This window comes from Schistocerca cancellata, chromosome 5 (assembly GCF_023864275.1).
Source record: "Schistocerca cancellata isolate TAMUIC-IGC-003103 chromosome 5, iqSchCanc2.1, whole genome shotgun sequence".
Classification (NCBI taxonomy): domain Eukaryota; kingdom Metazoa; phylum Arthropoda; class Insecta; order Orthoptera; family Acrididae; genus Schistocerca; species Schistocerca cancellata.
Genome location: NC_064630.1, coordinates 93067341 through 93092963, shown reverse-complemented (window position 1 = coordinate 93092963; position 25623 = coordinate 93067341). Strand labels below are relative to the sequence as shown.

The window sequence follows — 25623 nt, the reverse complement described above, 5'->3', positions numbered from 1 at the left end:
CCCCGCCGATGGTGCAGTCACGGGTAACGCTTAACTTCACTGCGCCTTTAATGGACTATTATTTAATGTAGTAATATTCTTTCAGATGAATTTAATTCTGTTTGTCAGTGTTTGTGTTATTATTATTATTGGTTTTCCCCATGGAGGTAGAATAATATTTTTACCTCCATGGTTTTCCCTCCGCGTGAGGCGAGGCGGCCGCCTGAAGTTCGCCCGCCGAGTCTTTTGTTGCCAAAGACACTGAGAAGGCGAGCTCCACGACGGCTCATAGATACTGCTCTTTTAAAACAACACATTACCATTAATTTTTTTCCCTAATTGATTCGAAAGCTTATGAAAAAAGACTTGCATATTAGCTCAGTTGAGCGAAAAGTAATATTAATGAAGAAACATATTATATATCAGCGATGAAAAACGGACTGCATTTTTCGTCATAATGACGAGAAAAAAAATTTTTAATTACGTTTTCTGTGTGAACTGCCTTTTCTCTAATCAAGCCTGCTTGCTGAACGGAAATCACAGGAAGGGAACCATTTAGGCCTATACACTTCGTATCTTGCCTAACTGCAACATTGCCGACGCGAAGTGCGCTAGAAGGCAAAAGAAAATACTTTTCGATTCTGCTTCAACAAGCGTTCATTATATCGGGTATTTCAGGTTTCTGGAGAAGAACAAAATTAACTATTTCGAAGTTAGTACAAAAATTAGCGACAGTTCTGCTGTACCATTTCAAAATTCTAGTGAGATCTGGATCGGAAAATTTATTTCACTTATATTTCATCCAAACATTTCGTTGTGGAAACGATGCCGAGAGTGCAGCAGAAATCGGTAAACTGTATACCCACTATATCAGCCAAATCTTAAAATACGTGTAATTCGTAAAATCAAGTGTCCTACACAAAGCAGACGCATCTTCCACAAAGTTGACTTCGTTTGTTCAGACATGCCACTACCAACTATAAAAAGTACGAATGAACTACTCAAGTACCACTTATGTATAAATTGATATTAAAATGTGTAAATCTACCTGCTTCCTGACCAAAGCGAAATTCAGTTTTACATTTTGTATATAAACCAATGAACTGTGTACCAGCATTTATGTTGCCACTCAGTGTCAAAGACGTGCTCCAAATATAACATGGTACTTCTCTCAACAGAACACTAAGTACTGAGTTTTCAGAAAGATTGCCTGCACTTCTGGCTGCTACATGTGGTCTATTTTGACAACAGAGATATATGTACAAAATGACCAGTACCGTAATGCATTTTGATATCACTGTTGCAAATGTTTGTTGGCTTCCTGCAGAATATGTACACCCAGTAATGATATAAAGCGCACAATATACTGCTAGAGTGCTAAATATTCCGTTAAAATGTGCAGGAATAAAATCATGATAGAGACTGTAAAATTTGTAGCTGATCGGAAGGGGTACACAGTGCAGTATAGTTACAGAGATGCTTCAGGAACTCAAATGGGAATCCCTGGAGAGAAGGTGATATTCTTTTCAAGAAACTATTGAGAACTGGCATTTGAAGCTGACTGCCACTAACATGCATTGCGTATAAGGAGCATGAAGATAAGATACAAGAAATTAGGGCTGATATGGAGGCATACAGACAGTTGTTTTTCCTCCACTCTATTTGCGAGTGAAACATGGAAGGAAATGACAGGTACTGGTACAGGGTACCCTCTGCCATGCACCATATATTGGCTTGTGGAGTACCTATGTAGGTGTACATGTAGAAGGGAGAAATTATTCTGAAGTACTGCAATTTTGTTATGATCTGATAGTTCCCTGACTATTTCAGTCAATGACATTGGATTTACATAACCAGAAATAAGCTCATAGTCCTTGACCATGTACAGACAGATCAAAACTTTTTGCCTAACTACAACATAGAACATTATGACAGGACAGAAATCAGCAAAAGGATAGACCCCTAATACTCACTATGCTCTTATCTGTTCACTATGAATACCGCAGAAACATTGCACACAGATTATAATGAGCTGGCAAAGTAGACTTGTGCCCAAGATACAATACTAAAAAATTGAGGGGCTAAATTGTTGTATCTCTGTGGATATGTTATGTTGGTTTTACAAGTTAAGCTAAAATTTTGACCCGATCTGGATTCAAATATGTATGCAAGCCCACCAAAATTAGTCCAGTCAATACAAATAGTGCACAAACTTGGTATCCAAAAGGCAAAGAAGTAATTGTCAGAATTGGAATAAGCACTGTCATCATGACTAAAATGGAAGCAGTGTTTGTTATCTCTTAACAGAAGTAAGAATTAACAGGTGGGAAAAAAACCTTAATGCAGCAAGTTGTAGAAACAGGAGATTGAAAGCATTCTTAAATCCAGAAAGTCTTGGTCTCACATGTGATAATGCAAAATGCTTGGGAGTAAACAGCAAACTTGACTGTGATTGCTATTTTCTTTCTGTAAATTGTCAAGAACAGAGTTTGCAGCTATTACGCAACTCATTCCACCTTACGATTTTATTCATCATCCTTCATGTAGTATTGAGTATCAAGCAACACTATTGATATATGACTTCATGATAACAGATAAAATAGACAACTTCATATTATATATTCTAGAAAGCAGCCATACATTTTAAAATCTGAAATCTCCAACACACTTTCAGAAGTAAACTTTGTACTGTGCATGGACTAAAGCTGTATATTCTGTAGATTCTGTCCATCGTACAATTGCACTGTACATAAATTCAGTGATTCAAATCCTATAATTGTTGGTAAGACAATCCACAGATAATTTACTTTTTTTGCTTGGAGCGGATAACAGTTTACGGAAGTCACTTGATTGTTTGTTGCAGCTAGTAGTCAAGGAATGAACATTTGTACTGTGAAAATAAATTAATGTCATTCACTAATCATATATAATGCATGAATATAATTACAGAATGCAATGCTGTAAAAGGAGTTAGGCTATAGATGATATGTATTGCTATTTGATTACACAAAACACTGCAGTATCCGGAAATAATATGTTAGGTGATTCCAAGATTTACACAATATAATTTCAATCTAAAATGGATATTGTTTACAGGAATTTCATGCGGATCACTGCTTCAGTTTTAAATGACAGATGCATTTTATCATTAAAAACACTGATAATTTTGAAGTATTTCATTGGTACAGCACTTGCCACTTGCCAATGAAGCTGGGATTTAATCCACATCCCACACTGCTGTATTCTGTAGCTGTCTGCCACAACAGGCCTACATATAATTATGACCATAATACACATTCTCTCCTAGGTCGTGTAAACACATCTATACTCATGCAGTTATAGGCTTCTACAGTAAATTGTAATGATCTGGTTTCGTTCATCAAGGACAAAAAGCTAAACAATATGGCATAACACTCACAATTAAAATTCTTTGAAACTTTCCTTGACCAATGTCAAATTTGGTCTCACTGGATTTAAACCTCAGAAATTATGAGTTAATTTAGTGGTACTGAATGTCCAGTAACAACCCTCTAAGAGGTTTCCTATATGAAGGTTGTGATATGAAATCTGTGACTTTAGCACCACTCTTCCTTGAAGAAATGACTGTAGCATATGTTAGCATGATGTATTGCTGTATCAGTATGTTTACCATAAAAGGTTTGGTAAACAATTCATAGCATTCTCCCATTTACTCAGTAAAATTTTTTCATGATTACATGTGACAGGCAGCAGCAGAAAAATAAATACTTTTTGGCTCATAGATGACAAAGGCATTACAGACAAATGAATGATGGACACCTCCAGCCTGAACAGGAGTGGGGTAGGAAATCGCTCTTAAACTTTTATCCAGAAACTTATGTAGTTTCTTATTTGTCAGTTCTTACGAATAAAATAGTCAAAATATATCTGGAGCCAAATGGCACAAAATTAATCCTATCTCACTGATTTCTATGTGTAGTATCACATCATAATTTACACCACAAACCTTTTAAACATTTAAAAATATGCTATCCAAACTTTGTCCTTTGTGGGCATCGGTCTAACCAACTGAGCAGAACTCATGCCTTGACTCAGTGTTTCAGTGTGCAGGATTTCTTGCCTACTTTCAACACTACCAAATGATACTTTAACATCGTGTCCACAATCACAGTAGGGATGATGGACAGCTTTGGACTGCATAAGGAGGGGGTAGGAAATTGACTCTTTTTGAGGGAATAACCACAGTATTCACATGAAATGGTTAGGAAAACAGAACACCTAAATCGGAATGGCTGGACCGGGACTAGTACACTCGATTTGAAGCAGGTTTTTCATGAAGTGTTAGGAACATGTAAAAATCAATGCTAAAGATTGTCTTCACAGTAAGCACCAGACATCAGTCTTAATGATGAAATAGCTTTTCCTTAGGTGCAAAAAAAAAAAAAAAAAGGTGGTTGTCTTTGAGTTCAGCAGACCATACTGCTGGCGAACATGTTGTGTAAACTGATTGGGGATATCCCAGCTAATGACCCTATCCTAAAGTAACATATTCAGAAAATTCTATCATCAAAACCCACAGTTCATAATGCATTGTGGTTGATGCCCATTATCTCTGCAATGTCAATTAATAAAAACTTTTGTTCACTAAGTTGACACTGAAGTGGAATTATGAGGAGCTGACAGATACACATCTCATGCAGCATGGAGTGATGAGTAGTGTGTAACAGATCAGAAATCCACTGTTGATTGATGGCTCACACTTTGAACTCATGCTGTAACCATGCAAATGTCTCAGGTTCAGAACACAGTTCTATTTTTATGGCACAATACCATCACTTAATACAATATTAATTATTTGTATGTGGATCAAGTCATGAGCCAGGTTGGAGATGTTAATAATAAAGTCAATCTGTCATCTTTTAGATAGGATTTTTACTTTACCAATGCACATTTCAAAGCATAGCGTCATCAGGGCTTCAATTAGTTATCATATGACTGTCATTGTGATGTCAACACTCAAGAAACTTTTACATGTGGAAATAAGTTATTGAGTACCTTATACCCAAAAACTTGTATTCAACATGTTATATATCACTGTACAATCAAAAGCGTCTGTGAAGGTTATTTTGTTTTAGATCTGTTCAGCTTGGGATGAATCTTGTTACATTGAAAATGACTACTGCTAACGGATTAATGCTGTTAGAGTATGGTATAAGTGTAAATGGGAGCTAGTATCTCACCAATAAGCAGTTTACAGCATTGAAAATCTGAAAGAACATATGGATTTTATAAAAAGTGGAACAATCACTTGAAATGTCACAAAATGTTTCTAAACCATTGCCAGGTAATTGTAAACAACTTACGAAGATAAAAACCCTGAGAGTGCTTCATTATTCTGTTGTTGAAGACCCATTAGAAGAACAAATTCTTGATGTAAGTTCAGAGGAAGATTGGGAATCATATAGAAGAAATTAAATGGAAGTGTTAGCAGCATCTACAGAGAAGGGAAAGAGCCAATCAAAATCACGGGAGAAACTGAAACCAATAAGCAAGCAGATTAGTGTGTTTGTAGTTACTCTGTATGAAATTAAACATTACCCTAGTGTTATTGAAAGTTTTATCAAATATGGTGCAACCATAAATATCATGATGCTATCTCTTGATAACTGGAAGTGGCGTGTAAATAAAAGGATACTTTTTCATAAATGATATGATATAGTTGAAGGTATAAACCCCTCAAGATGGTTAAGCAAAAGAGGTATTTTCCCAGTGTCAGAGCTGGTCGGTGGTGATAAAATTGTGCAAAATATGTTCCTGGCATAGTCAATGACATTTTGACACACCATCTTACCTAATGAAGCACTGGTCTTTTCTTTGATAGCAAAATAACACTACCTTTATTCATGTTTGTTACTTATTTTACATTTCAAACAAAAAAAGGTTGCACTACCCTGAATTTTTATTATTTTTGTCCCTCCATTCCCAAAATCACATAAATGTTGATTTACTATGATCTTGTCAGGTAACAACTAATTTTAAAGAGGGTAACTTGTCCCAAGCTGTTATCCTGTCTTAAAATAATGTTTATATTATGGGGTTACTTTGCTCCATTTATTAAAACATTATAAAATATCAGATATAAATCTTTGGTATCTTAGTATGTTATTATATGCTTTGTAAATTCTAATCTCATTTCCAAAATTCATTTTACAAAACCAGTATGCATTATATGATTTTGTTTGAAAAAGTCTCCAAAAGTGGATCGAAGTAACCCCACTTTACGTTATATGAATTTTACTGATTTCTGTTGTATATGACATCACGGTTACGTAACTTCCATGTGTTGTTGACACTTCTATATGAGCACGTTCATGTAACACTATAAACAATGTGTGGAAGTTACCTGTGTAATGTGTGAATTTCATCTCTTGGCTAAACTAATGCCAGCAATGTTAAAAAGTGTGCAGCACCCCTCCAGCACAGGTGCTGCATAACGGCAAGCACTGATGTGAGTCTTAGTGATACAGTGGGCACAACGCAGCCTTCTCTCAGCACAGGTTCTAATGACATGTTTTTAATCCAGGTGGCTTGTTGATGTCTTCCTCTGCATAACCCAGCTTGGCTTCTGCTGTGTCTACTTTGTGTTCGTCGCCAACAGCATCAAGCAGGTACATGTTCACACTTTTTTTTCTAAAATCTTGTCATCCACAGCATGCCATTTAATCCTAGAAAATAGTTTCTGAAGTACCAAAACTGTTTACTCCATGAACCCACAAAGCTTGAATCCACCCCTGAGAGTGAGTAAATTACATGCTCTAACACTTTTAGTTAATCTCAGATCTACACCTGACTAACCTACAAATTGTTCTCTTTTATTGTTCCATTTTAAATCTAAATATTTAGCAGTTATAATTATTTCTACTGATTGGCATTCATGTACTCAAACAATAATGGTTTGTTTCAACTATTTATGTGCAAAACTTTAGATTTATTAATGCTTTGAGTCAAATGCCATTCCCTGCACTAAACACCAATCCCCTGCATGTCTCCCTGCAGGTTTTTCTGCATTTCACAAGTCTTTTAGAGTCACACCTTCCTGTACACAACAGAATCATTGATGAACAACCTCAGAAAGCCTCCAACATTATCCATCAGATTTTACATATATTCTGTAAGCTTATATTTTGAAGTTAAAAGTTATCAGGATTTTGTACTGCATGACTGGAATTTTGTACCACATCATTTTTTCCGTAATATTTGAATCAATATGGGAAACATTCTCCTTAAATTGAATTTGTGAAATTCTGACATTGCACCACAGTGGGTGGCCTGTTTCCAGAAGAAGGCCTCAGCAAAAGGCCAGAACATTGGATACAAAGATTCTGGAAAGAATAGTGCAGTACAAAAACATGAAAACTTGTAAATAATTGAGAATAGCTGCAAAATACTATCTCTTTAAGTTCATATTTTGTTCACTGCGAGACAGTGTGGAACACTATCAAATATCTTCCGGGGTTCAAGGAACACAGAATCATGCTGGGCGCCATTACTTTTAACTCTCTAGATCTCATGAACTAAAAGAAGAATCCAAGTTTCACATAAATTCATTTTGCAGAATCCATGTTCTTTCCAACAGGTGAGATATTCATTCTTTAAAACATTCATACTACAGAAGCACATAAGTTGTTCCATAATTCTATAACATTGGTAATCTAGGCCTCTACTAATGTTCATCATCCCAACGAGTTATTCTGTAAATAAGAATGATTCCTCAGTGCACCACATTGTTAAGTGACAAATCATAAACTGCTACTAGGGAGAAGCAATTTGTGTTGGATAATCATAACAGTACATTTATCTCATTAGATCCATTAGCCTTCTGTCTGTCGAGTGGCCTGAAGACGGGGTGCTTTTTTTTTCTATTCTGTTATCATGTATATCAGCATCTGTCATTTTAACATTTATTTGGTAGCTGAAAGGAATTTTTTGTGCAATTTTTAAAAAGTAGGTCTTTTGTGTTAACTTGTATCTGTATGACTGATCATTGAGCAAATGGTATTTCCTAAGTAAGATCTAGTTGTAAATGGCTCAGAGGTTTAGATAGCACAGTGCCTATTGTAACGTCCTGTTCTCTCTGCAGGTGGTCGACGAGTATGCGACACCATTGGATGTGCACATCCACATGGCGCTAGCATTCGTGCCCATATTGCTGAGCTGCTGGATCCGCTCACTTAAGTTCCTGGTGCCAGTGTCACTCCTGGCAAACGTGTTCATGGCAGTCGGTGTTGTGGCCACCCTCTACCGGGTCTCCCTGAATCTGCCCAGCATTTCAGAGAGGGAGCTCTTTATCTTTGACTGGGCCAAACTGCCTCTCTTCTTTGGGACCACCATCTATTCCTTTGAAGGAATTGGACTGGTAAGAGACTTATTAAAGGTGCACACTGTTTATTGATAACATGTTTGTTTGTTCACCTTTTCTGGGAGTAGTTCATGGCAGGAAGTTTGTGCAGGGGTGTAAGAGTTATAGACCACAAATAACGGTATGTGAATCAATATTGCATATCTTTTTTCCCCTGCTGATCTTGCGAGCTAGGGATCATGTGGCAATTTAAATTCCTTCACATTGGCTCTTTCTCTTTACCTCCAAAATTCTTTTAGCTTTTCATTGTGCCTCTTCCTTCAGTCTTCAGATCACTTCCCAACACTTCTCTTACTGCTTCCACTTTGCAACCCATCTAAATGTGACACTTTCCTTCTGAAAATCTCTCTTTTTGCTTCTTCTTCAGCTTTTATGTTGTGTGCTTCTAAATCTTTAACTTTTTTGACAGCCTATTGTCATTCATCCTGTATAAACATTCAAAAATATCAGTCTTCTTTTCCTTATTGTTTCTGTTATTATTTTCAGATGTTGATGTATTTCATCAATGTTTCGTATTTTCCAGGCTTCTCTAGTCCTTATTGGACAATTTTTTTCCTTGTGATTATTCCCTCTAATATTTCTAGTTTATCTAACCTATAATTCAGTGCCAAGCACTGGTCTGCATACAAGCATTCAGGTCTGACTAACATACTCCAATTTATTCTTTTTGCAATTCATGATATGTACATTTTATTGTAAATATTTTTTATTCTATGTAGAATTTCCATGTTGTGTATCTTTTCATTTATAAAAGATTTTTGTCTAACCAATTTTCTTGGATTCTCTCCTATATAATTGAATTGTTTAAGATTTTCTATTTGACCTATATCTTTCTGTAACAATTTAGTTGCATTTTTTCTGTAAGCAGTAAATTTAGTACTCTCTGCAGAAATTCTTAAACCTGCTGTGTCACCGACCTGTTTCGAGAGTCTGACTTGTATTTGTGCATCTGCTGGATTTTCAGGTAGTACAGTAAAATCATCTGTAAATATCAGGCAGTTTAATTCAATACATTGCTTCTTTTTTCCCCACATCACTGGTTAAGATATTCTTTTAATTTATCATTCCAATTTTTATAATTTACATTAACATACATGGGGTTAAGCCTGCACCTTTATCACCTCAAATAAGTTTTGATTCTTTAAAGATATTTGTGATTATTTTTCATCTACACAAACACTGACAAGGTGGCACACGAAACAAAGACTGACTTCATACATGTATTGACTTTTTGTCTTTAAATGGAAGCATGGTACTTTTTTTTTTTTTGCATCAGAACAGCAGTTTGGTGTATCACCCAGATCTTAATGCCACTCTACAAGGAAACTTGTGTCGCCAGGTTGAGATGCAAAGTCTCTTGAGACCTGATCTACATGGACAACAAACCTAATCTACATAGACACTGGCTCCACTGTACTTCAGGCTATCCCTGAAAAGGGCAACACACAACTACTGAAGTATCTCTGGCCTTAAGAATACATGTTTTGTTGAGTATGTCATAAACATCATGTACTGCTTGCCTCAACAGTGTTAGATTCCACAGAGAGTGGAGTAAATTTTTGGCTGATGCATGCCATTCAGAAGGCTGGAATAATATCTGTTTTTGTATACATTCTGAATATATAAGGTCCAAATGTGTAGCTCATTGACTAAGTTGCAAACTACCAATCAAAGGGTCTCAGGTCTGACACCTGGTCAGTTGTAGGATTGGTATTTTTCACTTATCATTTTTATGAACTCTGGCAATGTTTGTTAATGTGAAAAATGGCAAGATGCACCACTGCTTGGCTTTATTCCTACACTGTAGTTCTCCCTATAAGTGCCTGGTTGAGTCCGTTTAAGGACCAGAGGGGGTAAGGTCATACCACCTTCAGTAGGACCATGCCTATTAAACCACTGTGGTGTTCAAACCAATCCTCAGGCTTATGACAGCTTTTTATGGTCCAAATCAGAAGTTCAGTTTGTGACATTCAAAATCCACAATGCCTGAACAATACCTGAGCAACAATGGTATAAACATTCGGCCTTAACCTTTAAAAGGAGACCAACATAATGGCAATATGTGACATTCAAAATCCACAATGCCTGAACAATACCTGAGCAACAATGGTATAAACATTCGGCCTTAACCTTTAAAAGGAGACCAACATAATGGCAATATGTCTATTTTTAGCCAAGTCATTGAAATTATTTTGACAGAAATTGTCATTTATTGCCTTCCCACTTTCTGTTTTGATTTCAGATGTTTTCACTTCTGAAGACATCCTGTACAGACAATGTTCCAGAATCCTGTTTCTTTAATTTGGTGTACATGAACCAAGTTGTGTGTTAGTGTGTCAACTACACTGACATATTACGTCATATGATAGAGGACTTGAAGCTTTCCATCACAATGATTCTTAAGCAGCATCTACCCATTCCACAGATCCTTCCACTGCAGATGCAGATGAAGAAGCCACACCAGTTCTCGATGCCTCTTGGAGTGCTCAATGTGGGCATGAGTATTGTCTGCTCCCTTCTGGTGGCTGTTGGTTTCCTGGGTTATCTCCAGTATGGTGATGATGTCAAAGGATCAGTCACCCTGAACTTGCCACAAGATGAAATGTAAGTACTGTACATCAAATGCACCTCTTCACTTATTTACTGTTTTATTGCTAGAAGACTATTATTTCTGGTACTCGGTTTTAAACCAGGATGCATGGGAGATAATTTGAAGTTGAAAAATTCCTTCCAGGTACACAATATATTGAGAGTTTCTTATATCAGTTGACCAGTATATGATTAATTACTTCTCTACACAAAATAACCTACTTCTGTAATGTTTAATATTACCATTTCCTTTGTATGTTGTAATTACATGACTCCTTCAGACCAGCTTTGCTGTTACAGTACAGGATTGTTTTGTATCACCCAATCTGCTTTTCTAGTATTTGTTTTTGCATTTCAACTGTACACCACATGGACTAAGTTTTGTAACATATGGATACATGTAATGTGATTCTTCAGTTTCTCTTGACATATCAGTTGATTGAACAGTCTACTGAAGTACTGGTTGATTGAACAGTCTACTGAAGTACTGCAAGTTCGTAGTGTCTCATGGACACCGTTGGACACTACAAACCAGCAATGCACCATGGACTTTTTGATTATTGTATGTAGCTCATTATCAACACTATCCAACTGCAGCACTTTACAATCCTTACAATGTACTGCAGTGTTATCCAAACAAGCAGTGTGGCCTCCAGATTATATTGGTGCATTAATGTTTGTCTGTAATCTTCCTTCCCAGAATTTGTTTTCTTTATATTTTGCAGTCCAAATATCTTAAGTGCATTATCATCATACAACACTGGTAATTTACTTCAATGGTAAACACAAACATGCTGTCAATGATTCGGGATTATAGGGACACATTTCTCATTTCGCTTTTTTATTTTCAGTGCTAAGTTTTGGTAAAATACAAACAGAGATGTGAAAGTAGAGAATGGTTCTTTAATAAGTGGTGCATTCTTCAAATTGTTGGTTTGATGAGAAAACTAACAAGTGCTTTTTGATGAATCTTCCACCATCTGATCCAACGCTATCATCTCAGATTCCACTATGTGAAAAATTTTGTCAAGAACCTTGGTCATATTTCTGTGGTTTGAGCAACCAAGTTAATAATGAGTTTATATATTTGTTCCCAAACATTACACACATTTCTGCAAGTTTTGCTCCATCCTCAATAACTAGCTATAAACTGTAAACAGTGAAACTCCACAAACACATCAAATAGGATTACATTTGGTTACCAGTTCTGACATGTGACAGTGAAATATGGCAAACACAAAAAGTTTGCACACTGAGCAAAGGAGAATGCACATTGTGAATTAAATAATGGTTAACAAACAGAAATGACCAGAAAATGTAGCTATGACTGAAAAGAAAATGAAATAAAGGTGGGCAGGACATGTACCCATGAAAATGGACGGTAGATAGGGCAAAGAAGTTCTTTGCCTGACTCCTGAGAGAAGAAAAGACGGTGACAGTGATCTGATGAAAGAAGAATAAGTAAATAAAAAAGCAAGCAGGGCAGGCATGGATTAATATAGGTAAAGACTGTAATGAATGGACAAGTCTAGAAATGACCTTTATTCAACTCTGGAAACAGTTTGAGTGGAAGAAAGACAATATGAAAAGAATACTGGAGGTGCAGGGGGATAAAAGGGAAGAAAGAAGAGGAAGTGAATATAGGAGTTGGTTAAGATACCGATCTTGTTTTGAGAAGGAGCAGAGTTTAAACAGCTGTCCAGAAATCCTGGTTTAGGCACTCAATGGCCATCATAAATCACCTCAGGTGCCAGACGTTTACAAACTGGAAATTATTGACTGGTTTCCAGCATTATCTAGAGTTGTGGTATGAAAAACGCTGCCCACAGCTGATGTGTGGTTGAGGAATGATACACCAAATATGACTGTCATGTTGGTCACACAGATCTCCAGTTGTTTCAACATCCATGGTCTCTGAGGGCTATAGAAGTACTCTGAAATCTTTACTGCAATCTTCTGGTCACTGTCAAGGTGCTCTTTTGTACTGAAAGTTCCTTTCCTTACCACATAAACAATGATCAGCAACCTAACATGTACAGTGGGGCAGCATTGTCTATCTATTCCATCATATGTCCACTGAATATATTTGTCACATAGTATTTTACAAATTAGTATCTCTGTTAGTAAAAGGACTCTTTTGCAAATCTGTTCTAATCGGTGTAACCTTTTTGTTTTTTTCTTTGATTTATGACATCCAATGTAGTTTTAAAACTAAGATATATAGTTTTGTTGTAAGTTACGTATAGCATTGCACATTGCTCTGTGAGAATAGTCGCTCTCAGATCAGAGTGGTTGACATTGTTGGTGGTACAGATGTTTTTACATGACTCAGCAAAAACATGTGGCAGTGGCTCTGGTAGGAAGCAGTTAGCCTGTGAGCTAATGATAGATGATCATGCCCACAGGTCAAGAACCAGCCAACAACACCAGCTCCTTCTCTTTTTCCATGAAGCAGTACACCATATGGTCCTTTGCTGTTTCAAGTCTACATATATTAACTCTATTTTCCATTTTGTACTTTTTCCCCCTGTAAGTGAGGATTAATGTGCTGATCAGGTGGTGCGCTTCTCACCTTCTGACTCCCTGAATTTTCTGCCAGAGTTATCTCCCTCAGCCAAGAAGTACCACTTCTGAGGTATCAGAAACTCAGTTTTTATCACTCTGTTTGGGGACTGAATGAGGATATTTCTCAGGAAGTACATGGCTTTTGCTTTCACGGACATCAGACCAAGCTTTTCTAGCAGAGTTCCTACAATGTGGTAGAGGCACTACTTGGACATTCAGCATTCTTGCCAGCTGGGATTCAACTGGCACACTTGATATTGTAACAGCATTTAACCAACGCCCCCCCCCCCCTTCCCCCTGTCTTCCCTTTTTTCAAAGGGTTATAAGAGTATTGTAACAGCATTTAACCAACGCCCCCCCCCCTTCCCCCTGTCTTCCCTTTTTTCAAAGGGTTATAAGAGAACACCTTCCACCTATGTAACTGCCACAGATTTTTCCTCTGTAAGATGGCTGGAACAGGATCCACTCAGCTTCATGATACCAACTGAGAAGCTATTTGAATATGAAGTAGCAGCTCCAATGTTTGGAAAGCTGACAATGACCAGGAGAGCAGTATATTATACTGATGCCCATGAGCCTTCATACAGCATCCAGATAATACCATATGGCAGAGGATGACATGGGTAGCCGGTCACCATCATGCTGTCCTCAGTGCCTGATTGTGGAGTTTTTAAAATTAATACTTGAAAATCTGAAGTTGCAACATGTTTCAAATTTTATATCACATTGGAGATCACTCATCACTGAGTATGCTGCTTCACAACAGAGTGGAAGACAGGAGTATACAATGCCAATAGAATCAAGGCTTGTACAGCATTTTGGTTCGATGGGAAATGAGCAAAAAACAAGAGAGAAAATTACAAAGTCTTAAAATGGATGAAGTGAGAGGGAGCAGCACAGTATTGTGGTTGGAGTATGTGCCAAATACAATTATAAATAAAATAATGAAGATGACAGAATTTATGAGAAACATAAACAAAATAGGGTGCTGCAGTAGAGACATTTTAGAAGGATGAAGTAAGAAATGCCACCTGTAAAACTAGGAACTGTGTCCCCTCTGAAAGACAACGACAAAGACAAGGACAAGGGAGACTGAGGAAAACTCGAGGATAAGGATTATAGGCAGCAGATGGAAGATAATGAACATAACAGAGGACTTTAGCACATAGATTGCACAAAATGTCAATGGTGCAAACTACATGTGAAAAGAGGTTTTACTGGATGTACAAAAAAGTTTTGGTTTTAATAGCCAATGTTGTGTAGGTTTTGTTCAAATGAATACTTCATCATCATAGTACCATCCAGTGATAAAAGTCTTTGTTATGGTCAATTTACTGACAGTGAAAATTCATACACATTTCTGAATGTTTGTGATGAGTCGTCTCCTCTCCCCCCCCCCCCCCCCCCATATCCCCCCAATCAACTGAGATATATCAAGGGCCAAATTCAAAGAGGGTAGTAATTCTAGTGCTAATGATATGTATGCAGGAGGCCCTAAAACTGCAACCACACATGAAACACACAGTTTGATACTGAACAATCAGTAATTAAATGCATATGGAATAAAAGACACCATGAGAAAATTAGGAGAATGAGTAAGGTACATTTTGCATTTACCAGGACCTGCCAGAAAGTTTCGTGCAGGATGGGTGTTGCTTTTGTCTCATGTGGACTAGCAGTAAATGAGAAAACAAATTTTTCAGCAATATTTGAGTCATACTGGAAACAATCTAACTGATTCAGTGTGCAGATTTGTTATTGTGGATGAGACATCAATTCATCGATTCTTGCTAGAAACACAACAGCAGTCAGTGTAGTGGGTGACAGAATATATTGTAAACATGTTACAACAAAACAGGATGCTACAGTAACAGACTTTTTACAAGGATGAATTATGAACTGTGGCTTGTAAAACTATGGAAATATGTCTCTTCTTAAAGACAAAGACAATAAAGTTTCAGATTGGACACCAGTTAAAAGTAATTAAGGAATGCATTCTCTACGGTGAGAGGTTACACTGATTAGGGGCTAGGTAAAAAATGTAACACAAGTAAATAATAATAAAACACTTGTCATTTCACAGCATACACTCACACTATATATACTCTGTCACATCATTCTCTTTCTGAGCTCAACATCTGACTCATTGTGGAGGGATATTAACTCATGTTGTTAGGCAAGCAAATGAGAAGCTGCAATCTGCAAAGTGAAAACCAAATGTCATGGTTGTAGTCCTGATATCAGCTGATAGTGTGTGTAGCATGTGCAGTGGTTGGCACTGAGAAATGAATGAATACTGTACAACTTGCTTTTTACATTGTGATACAAATTTATAAACTGAATGGGGTTTTAGTATTGTAAACAGACAGGCCTTGTATTTGGGAAGAGGATGTCTCTAATCCCCCATCCAATCATGTTTAATTCAAGCAAATGCCAGGGTGCTTTCTCCTGTAAGGCCATGGCCAAATACCTGTACCATACTTGACAAACTAGATCTGTAAGAATGTAAATGCCATTTAAGTGAATGATATTCTATTTTCCATAAACTGTATTATCATGACAAGTTCAACATCCTTGTAAATGTGGTCAAATCTACTATCACTACCACCACCATCACCCAGTAGAGGACAAAACAATAAGTAGAGGCAAAAACAATAACTAGCAAATGTTAAGCACATTACTTGGAACAACCAAATGACAACATAAATGAGCAGATGTTGGATCGCAAAAGGGGAAAAAAAAAACATTTTTCATTAGAACAATGTAGTTGCAGGACATAACAGAGATACTTTGGTACTGGGTACCTCAAGGAATATGAAGTATAGATTGTTGGTGATTATTCACCATATCTGGTACCATCTGACTTCCACCTGTTTAACATCTTTTACAAATCTGTGGCTGGAAATGTTTTTGTGCTCATGGATGTAGTTACGACAACAGTGAATGAGTATTCTGAAGAATTCTGAGAATCATCTTAATGATGTAGTCTGTTTACTGGAGGAAAAAATTTTACAATGATTGCTAGCCCAAGTGACAACTAAGTGAATTTTTGACACAAGAATCTTTTGTGTAGTGGCATTCCAGACACTTTTCACTTTTCTCACATACTTCATTTTACTGTCATGTGCTTGACTTCAGTGACTGCCCTTTGTGTTACTAAAAATTCTATGTTTTATCCTAGTTATATACTGACACCTGTCTCCTTCCATTTGCAGCCTGTCACAGTGCATAAAGGTGGTGATTGCCCTAGGAATCCTTTTCACTTTTGCACTGCAGATGTACCCAGCACTGCATATAATGTGGTCAGGAGTAGTGAGCCGTTTTGGGCCCTTCCGAAGACCAGTGCTTGTTGAACTTGCACTTAGGACAATGGTGGTCATCTTGACATGTGAGTATCACATAATTCATCTCAAAAATTCAATTCTTTAGCAATGTCAACTGGTAGTCCATAACATAATATCGGTACTGAGTTTTATACTTCTAAAATAGTATATTTGATTTCAGTTTCTTAATATTAAACTATATAAAGAATGTAACTTGAGGATGGAACCTTTCATCCCCTCATGGATATTGTGTAAAAAAGAAGTAGTGAAAACTCTAACTCTTAAGGTATTCACTTGATATTTTGGTGTCAATGACACATCAAAATTGATCAAAAATATGCCATATTGATGATCTCACAGATGGATGTGATTAAACTTATCTAAACATGTACTTTCATCTCAATCTGCATTGCAGTTTATGTTCATCAAAGAATGTTTGATTAACACAATTTAGTCCAGCATATTGGCTGCTGAGTGTTCCCCAGAAACACCAAGAGAGGAATATGGTGCAACTACATCTTCTTCACACATAAACAACTTGTCAGATTGTAGGAACAGCACTTCAGGTTGTTTGCTGCTGACAGTATTGTGCACAGGGAAATAAATCCAGTGGCATCTGAGTTCAATAGTGATAATATGGCACTGAACTCAGCCACATTAATTTAGAATCTGTCCATAGTGCTGTGAAGAAACATGAATCAACTTTAGGAAATACAGCTGTGAAAGCCTATTTATTTGTGAATTCTTGGAAAATTATAAATGAGAGCAATTAAAATCATCCAGTGCAACTTGTTCTGCATCTACATCTATACTCTGCAAACCACTGTGAGATGCACTGCAGAGGGTACATCCCAATGTATCAGTTATTAAGGTTTCTTTTTGTTCCATTCACTTATGCAGCACAGAAAGAATGACTGATTGGATGCCTCTGTGCATGCAGTAATTATTCTAGTCTTATCTTCATGATCCCTATGTGAGCAACATGTAGGGGCTTGTAATACATTCCTAGAGTAATCATTTAAAGCCAATTGTTGAAACTTTCTTTACCCACAACTGAGCCTATGTGATCATTCCATTTCGTATCTCTACAGGTATTTGTACAAACTGGCTGATTCCAACAGTGACTCACTGATATTACAGTCAAACAATATTATGTTTCTTTCTTTCTTTTTCATTTTGTGAAGTGCACCATTTTACATTTATGAACATTGAAAGAAAGTTGCACCATGTTGAAATCTCATCAAGATTTGACTTTATCTTTATGCAGCTTCTTTCAAATACTACTTAATTACAGATAACTGCATCATTTGCTAAAAGCTTGATGTTACTATTAATATTGTCTGCAAGGTCACTAATATACAACATGAACAGCAAGGGCTGCAACACAATTCCCTGGGGTACGACGGTAGTTACTTCTACATCTGACAATGACTCTCCATCCAAGATAACATGCTGTGATCTCCCTACTGACAAGTCCTCAGTCCAGTCACAAATTTCAGTTGATACCCCATATGATCAAACTTTTGACAATAAGTGTAGATGTGGCAATGAGTCAAATACTTTTTGGAAATCAAGAAATACAGCATCTACCTGAATGCCTTGATCCAAAGCTTTCAGTATGCCATGCGAGAAAACTGTGAATTAGGTTTCACATGATCAATGTTTTCAGATTCCATGCTGGTTGGCATTGAGAAGGTCATTCTGTTCAAGATACCTCATTACATTTGAGCTCAGAATATGCTCTAAGATTCTACAACAAATTGATGTCAAGGATAGTGGGAAGTAGTTTTGTGGATTGCTTTTGCTACCCTTCTTAGAGACGGGAGTGACATGTGCTTTTTTCCAAGAACTGGGCACAATTTTTTGTTCAAGGGGTTTACAATAGATTATGAATAGAAGAGGAGGTAACTTGGCTGCAAATTCAGTATAGAATCTGACAGGGATTCCATCAGGCTGGGGGGTTGATTTGGGGGAGGAGACCAAACTGCAAGGCCATCGGTCTCATCGGATTAGGGAAGGATGAGGAAGGAAGTTGGCCGTGCCCTTTCAAAGGAACCATCCCAGCATTTGCCTAAAGTGATTTAGGGAAATCACAGAAAACCTAAATCAGGATGACCTAATGTGGGATTGAACCATTATCATCCCAAATGCAAGTCCAGTATGCTAACCACTGTACCATACTCATTTGGTGATTCCATCAGGCTCTTGAGCTTTGTTCGGTTTTAATGATTTCAGCTATTTCTCAACACATCTGCACTAATACTTATTTCACTCATCTTTTCAGTGGTACGAGGATTAAATTGGGGTAATTCTTCTCAGTTTCCCTTTGTAAAGTTACATTTGAAAATGGAGTTGTGTGTTTCAGCTTTTGCTTTGCTACCCTCAATTTCATTTCCTGTCTCTCTGTCTACAGACTGGACACTAACTCAGGTGCCACTGACAGCCTTTACATACAACCAGAATTTCTTTGGGTTCTGTGACAGATCATTTGACAGTATTCTGTTATGGTAGTCATTGACGGCATCGTGCATTGCTCTCTTGACAGCCAAACACATTTCATTCAGCATGTCCCTATCTATTGCATTACGTTTTGTGTTACACCTATTATGCAGTAATCTATGTTTCTTTAGAAGTTCCTTTATAGTGCCCATGTACCATGGAGATCCCCTCCCATTACGGACTCTTCTACTAGATACATTTCTATGCAGTGCTTTGTCGACTATCTTTTAAACTCGAGCCATAGTTCCTCTACATGCTCCTGGTCCAAGCTGAAAGTTTCAAGTTCCTCATTGAGATGTGACTCTATTGAGTTTTTATCTAGTTTACTGAACATGTACACCTTTCTGCTTGTTTTAGTTGTCTTTTGTACTTTCGTAACCATTGTTGCCACAACTGCGCCATGATCACTGATACAAGTTCCAATGTGGACATCCTTAAAGAGGTCAGGTCTTTCTAGAATATTGCTCAAGTTTTCAGTGTGCTCAGGACATTGTGTTAAAGGAAGGGATGAAAGGCATACATAGAGTCATAGGACAGTTTGATATCCTAGTTCTAAATATGCTTACTAAAAATGAACTGCATTTTCTCCTGCCACTGCATGGTGAGTAATTTTTTTATCTATCGTATTATATTTTCAAATTTTTATTTTTGTTAATTGCACCACATGCCATCTTCACAAGTTTCAGTACAGTGGTAGCATGCTGACTCACAGTTTAGGAGAGTTGGTTAAGTTCAAACAGTGTCGATTGTCGGCATCAGACTTAATCAATAAAACTATAGAAAAATGGCCACTGAATTTTGTCTTGTTTCCCACAGAAACAATGAAACATTATGAAAAAGACATTAAGCATTCATACTCTCAATCATGTCAGCAGATCCATATGCAATTACACACATGATACTGAATATCTGAGCACAACATGATAGGGTAATTAGCTGAGACAATGTTCCTGTTATGAATGTAGTAAGCCAGTTGAAAAATTGCACTGAAAGAATGTTTCAGTGTTATGCAATATTCAATCACCTAAACAGCCAACACGATTTAATTTTGCTAACTGAAGCTAGTTTTTGAGGCTCCTAGTCAACCACAGACATTAAACCAAGGTAGTCATTTTCTTCCAAATCTTGCATTAAGATTTCAGTTTAGTTGATAGAAGAGTGACCTTTACACATCTTACACTGCTGGATGTATGGTAGCAGTATCACCTCCCTGCAGCTAGGAAATCAAGGCCAGTCTCACCTTTCATTTGTAGTGAAAGCAGTCCTTGGTCATCCATCCTCCTCCACAGCAAGCACAGAGAATGCTGTTGCCTGCAAATCATGCTCACAGCTTATACAAAATACATTTTTATAGTGATTGCATTATAAATATATCAATACATTACAATGCTCCATACCATGTAGTAAGTTGCTTATTTTACAGTATCAATAATTTCAAATGCGTCTTAGTGTTTATACTGTTACAATTTTAACAGCAAATTCATTTCTGAGTTTAACAGTAGATACTGGGTTGTGGTGCTCTGATAGACAAGAGTGTCAGTCTCGTGACAAAGCCATGAACTACTCTTGCTACACCTTGAAGTTCATCAAACAGAGTGCTGAATGATAAACAGTTATAAATGAATTGCATTCCAATATTTTTTTACTAGAACTGTAGAACTGTAATCTACCATTATCTGTCAGTACAACAATGTTACAGAAATATTCAAAGATTTTCAGAAGAATGACACTAATGAATATTACCGCAAGAACAAAGATTTGATGTGTACTGTAAAACAATTATGCTGCTTGCTTATTTTAAACATAGTTTGTATAAGACTCATAAGACCAGAAAAAGAGATGTTGGAGTATTTTGAAGGCATTCAGATGGACATATTTCCCTTATGAAAGGAAAATTAAAACAACAGCAGTTGTCTATTTTGAATTTAATTTATTTATCCAAGCAGTTTTGGTGTTCTGTTAGACCATCTTCAGGCTTCTTAGGCTTCTTAGGAGACGTGTTCAATGCAGTCCCCAACAGTCTGTCTTTCCTTCTCATCCCATCCATTAAGTCTCCTCTGACACAGGTTTTGGGTGACTTTTGTGTCTTTTACCTCTTTTTATAAACCTCAGCAGTCCTTTTCCCTCACCCTCCTACCTTCCCATTCAACTCCTGCCAGAAGGAGCCACTGGCTCAGAAAGCTTGCAAACTGTAATACCTTTTCATATGTGCATTTTCCTGCTGCCACTTCATAAGTAGATTTTTTTATCTGTTCAATCACTTACATTATAAGCAATATTTCATTTATACTGCATATTTAAAATTTTATCACCTGTAAAATATGCACAGAGCACTGAATTTGCAAGTTTTATAATTCCTCCAGTAGCAGTCAAATCATCAGCTGCTTATTATATTAGGAAAGCCCTTGCATACTTGAAGATGTCCCATTAATCTCTGTTTGTTTCCCCACAGTTGTGTTGGCTGAAGTGGTGCCCAACCTTGGTGCTTTCATCTCACTGATTGGTGCCGTGTCCTCATGTGCTCTCGCCCTGCTCTTCCCTGCCCTCATCGACGTAGTTTATCGCTGGGAGCACGGCATCTCATGGTTTGACATAATCAAGAACACATTCATCTTCTTGGTGGGTCTTGCTGCCTTTGCCACTGGGACCTATGCCTCCCTCATGTCGCTGATTGAATCCTTCGAGCATGGACATTTGAAGGAAGTTGAAGTGTGATTGGTAGTGATGATGGGAGAGTCCAGGTGATGTCACCTTCTCCCACTGGTGCCAGGGACAAACAAGGACCTTTTCTGCCTTCTGCTGCACTTGTTGATGGTAATACTACCCCAACTTCTGATCCAGTGGTCTGTCTGTGTGGGGTTTTTCTACATAGAATGTCAGGTCACTGGCTGTAATTACCATGTGCTTGCAGCAGCAACCTCAGATACAACATCGACAACAACCACTGCCAAGTGCAGAAGGGACACTGGAATTTCTGAGAAGAATGGCCATTAGGCAGAGATTGACTTGCCCTTTGAGGATACAAATGTACTGCAGCTGTTCATGTGGAGTGATATGAAGATCAGTGTGGACATCCAAGACGGAGCTGCGTGTAGTGAAAGAAGCACCATGAGATTCTTCTACGTTATTTCAAGACTAGTCTGTGCAGTATTCTGATTTTAGCTTTTTCATAGCAGTGAGTTTATTCATATGCTATGATAGTCACTTTTGCGCAGTATTAGCTCTGCTGTGATGTTTACCTAAAGATAAATGTGTTTCTTAACCGGTGCCATAGGTGAGGTTGAAAAGAAAAAAGATAGCCCGAAGCAAATACATGCATAAAAAGTGAGTGTGATGTTATGTAAGTTAGGCATCAGATACAGCTTTTTTTGTATCTGATGGAATGTGATAAGTACCTGTTAGATAATAAATTGAAATTGCTTCTGTATATTTTTACATGGACAGTTTTGGTGCGACAAAGAAGATCTCATACGATGAATCTGTTGTCAATACTGACTTGTATTTGTCATATTGTGCACCACACAGTATTCTCATCTCCAAGGGAGTATTTTTGGATAGTTATTGGACATCCAGGAAAGTGAATGAACTGATAAATAAAAAGTGTTTATTTGTACTGACTTTGCATTATTCATATGTAGGACCAGATCTTAAAACTGCATTTACACACAATTCTCAACGTCATAATTTTCTATTCCATGGTACATTTGCATACTTCTCTCAGCATTGATATTTTTGTGATAATATTTATGTGAATTAAAAATATTTATTTTTGCAACACACACTACAAATCTCCAAATTTTCATGTGTTAGTCACTAAGAAATATTTTTATACAAAATTGTTGAGATGTGTTATTAAATAATGATTCTAGAGGCAAGTCGCTGCTTGTACACAAATGTCAACAGTAAAATGATTATTAAATATATTTTTTAGGTTTGCACTGAATGTTTTATGTACATACATCCCTTCCAATTTTCATCTTTGATGGTAAATTAAAAAATAAATATAAATAAACAGAAAGCTGAAGGTAATATTACTTGCCATAATTGAAATATTTATAATGAGGTAAATTGTCAGTCATTCTAGATTTCAACATACATTAAGCCACCTATATAGACAAAATAAGCAGGTTTTGGAAACCTTGTGAGTAGTATTTCCATTGACTGAATATATACACATCAAAAAAAGTTTTGCAGCAACTTGGTTCCGAGAGTTCCAGATCCTGTACAGAAAATTGGAATAGAGATTAACATAAATGTCATGTCCATCCTTTTTATTGCTCATGAAAACCACACATTGCATGTTGTATCACCATAAAGTGAGACCTCCAGTGGTGGTGGTCCAGATTGCTGTACACACAAGTACCTCCAATACCCAGTAGCATGTCCTCTTACATTGATGCATGCCTGTATTCAACGTGGAATACTATACACAAGTTCATCAAGGCACTGTTGGCCCAGATTGTCCCACTCCTCAATGGCAATTTGGTGTAGATCCCTCAGAGAGGTCGGTGGGTCACATCGTCCATAAACAGCCATTTTCAATCCATCCCAGGCATGATACAGTTTTATTTGAGCAATGTTATCCTGAAGGAAGTCATTCACAAGATATGCATGATGGGGGTGCAAATTGTCATCCATGAAGAGGAATGCCTCACCAATGCTGGTGATATGGTTGCACTATCAGTTGGAGGATGGCATTCATGTATCGTACAGTCATTACGGCACCTTCCATGACCACCAGTGGAGTACATCGGCCCCACACAATCCCCCCCCCCCCAAAACACCAGGGAACCCCCCCCACCTTGCTGCACTTTATGGACAGTGTCCCCCCCCCCCCCCCCCCCAGGTGTTCAGCCAGACCAGGTTGCCTCCAAACATGTCTCCAACAATTGTCTGGATGAAGGCATATGCAACACTCATCAGTGAAGAGAAAGTGATGCCAATCCTGGCCGGTGCATTCGGCATGTTGTTGGGCCCATGTGTACCGCGCTGCATGGTGTTGTGGTTGCAAAGATGGACCTTGCCAAGGACATCGGGAGTGAAGTTGGACATCATGCAGCCTATTGTGCACAGTTTGAGTCATAACACGGCGTCCTGTGGCTGCACAAAAAGCATTATTCAACATGGTGCCATTGCTGTCAGGGTTTCTCTGAGTCATGATCCGTAGGTAGTGGTCATCCACTGCAGTAGTAGCCCTTGGGCGGCCTGAGTGAAGCTTGTCATCCACAGTTCCTGTCTCTCTGTATCTCCTCCATGTCTGAACAACATTGCTTTGGTTCACTCACTTTGTTGAGAGCCCTCACTGGCACTAAGTATTGCAATGCAGACATGATTGAACTATGGAACTGACTGTTGAACTACAGACAACACGAGCCTTTTACCTCCTTCCTGGTGGAATGACTGGAACTGATCAGCTGTCAGACTACCTCCGTCTAATAGGTGCTGTTCATGCATGGTTGTTTACATCTTTGGGTGGGTTTAGTGACGTCTCTGAACAGTCAAAGGGACTGTGTGTGTGATACAATATCCACAGTCAATGTCTATCTTCAGGAGGTCTGGGGACTGGGGTGATGTAAAACTTTTTTTGATGTGTGTATTTCATTTGATAATTAATGAGAATATTTTTCTGTGAAAATGAATAATGTTTGGCACTGCCATACCATTGCATCTCTGAACTAATTTTACAGTTGCTCAGGAAGAGTAGCCACAACAGCAAGCTGCTGTTTACTGCAGAAATGCTAGACATAGATCACATAACTGAATTATATCACAACTTTCAAATCAGTAACAAGAGACAGAAAAGTCACAAATCAGCTAATTTTCATCTAAATATCTCCAACTAATTCATTGCTTTGGAATTGGGGCAGAAGCATACAGGTAAACAAAAACGTCCAGGAGAGGGCTGACAGTATAGATACGAGGGGGAAAGTCAATGCCAGAAACCAAAGGGTTAAGAGGACTGAGAAGGTCTTATTCCTGGAGAAGAGAATGCCAGAATTGGTGTAGCAACAATTTTAGTGATAATACCAGGTAACCAGATTTTTTAAAATAAGTGCAGGGTTCATAAATGGAATCTCTGAGTCACACTCCGTGCGAAAAGAGATTGGTAAATAACATCATATATTAGCATTCAGCAATTTCAGTCAACAATTTAGATCACAACTTGGATTGCAGAACTGACTATAGGATAAAGCACACCATCAAGAATATTTCTCTCTCTGGCCTGAATATTTGTAACATCTCTGGCCTGAATATTTGTAACACTCTAGA

At 37.6% G+C, this 25623-nt stretch overlaps 1 protein-coding gene across 1 annotated transcript in view; it reads left to right on the top strand.

The window, feature by feature from the left end:
* Window positions 1-23291, top strand: part of LOC126188229 (proton-coupled amino acid transporter-like protein CG1139) — a 133320-nt gene extending 110029 nt beyond the window's left edge. The window contains exons 6-10 of the mRNA XM_049929781.1: window positions 6542-6626; window positions 8099-8374; window positions 10803-10981; window positions 16747-16919; window positions 21806-23291. Of these exons, the coding sequence (XP_049785738.1) occupies window positions 6542-6626; window positions 8099-8374; window positions 10803-10981; window positions 16747-16919; window positions 21806-22068 (976 nt within the window). The 3' untranslated portion in view covers window positions 22069-23291. The remainder of the gene's footprint in view (window positions 1-6541; window positions 6627-8098; window positions 8375-10802; window positions 10982-16746; window positions 16920-21805) is intronic.
* Window positions 23292-25623: the final 2332 nt, after the last annotated feature.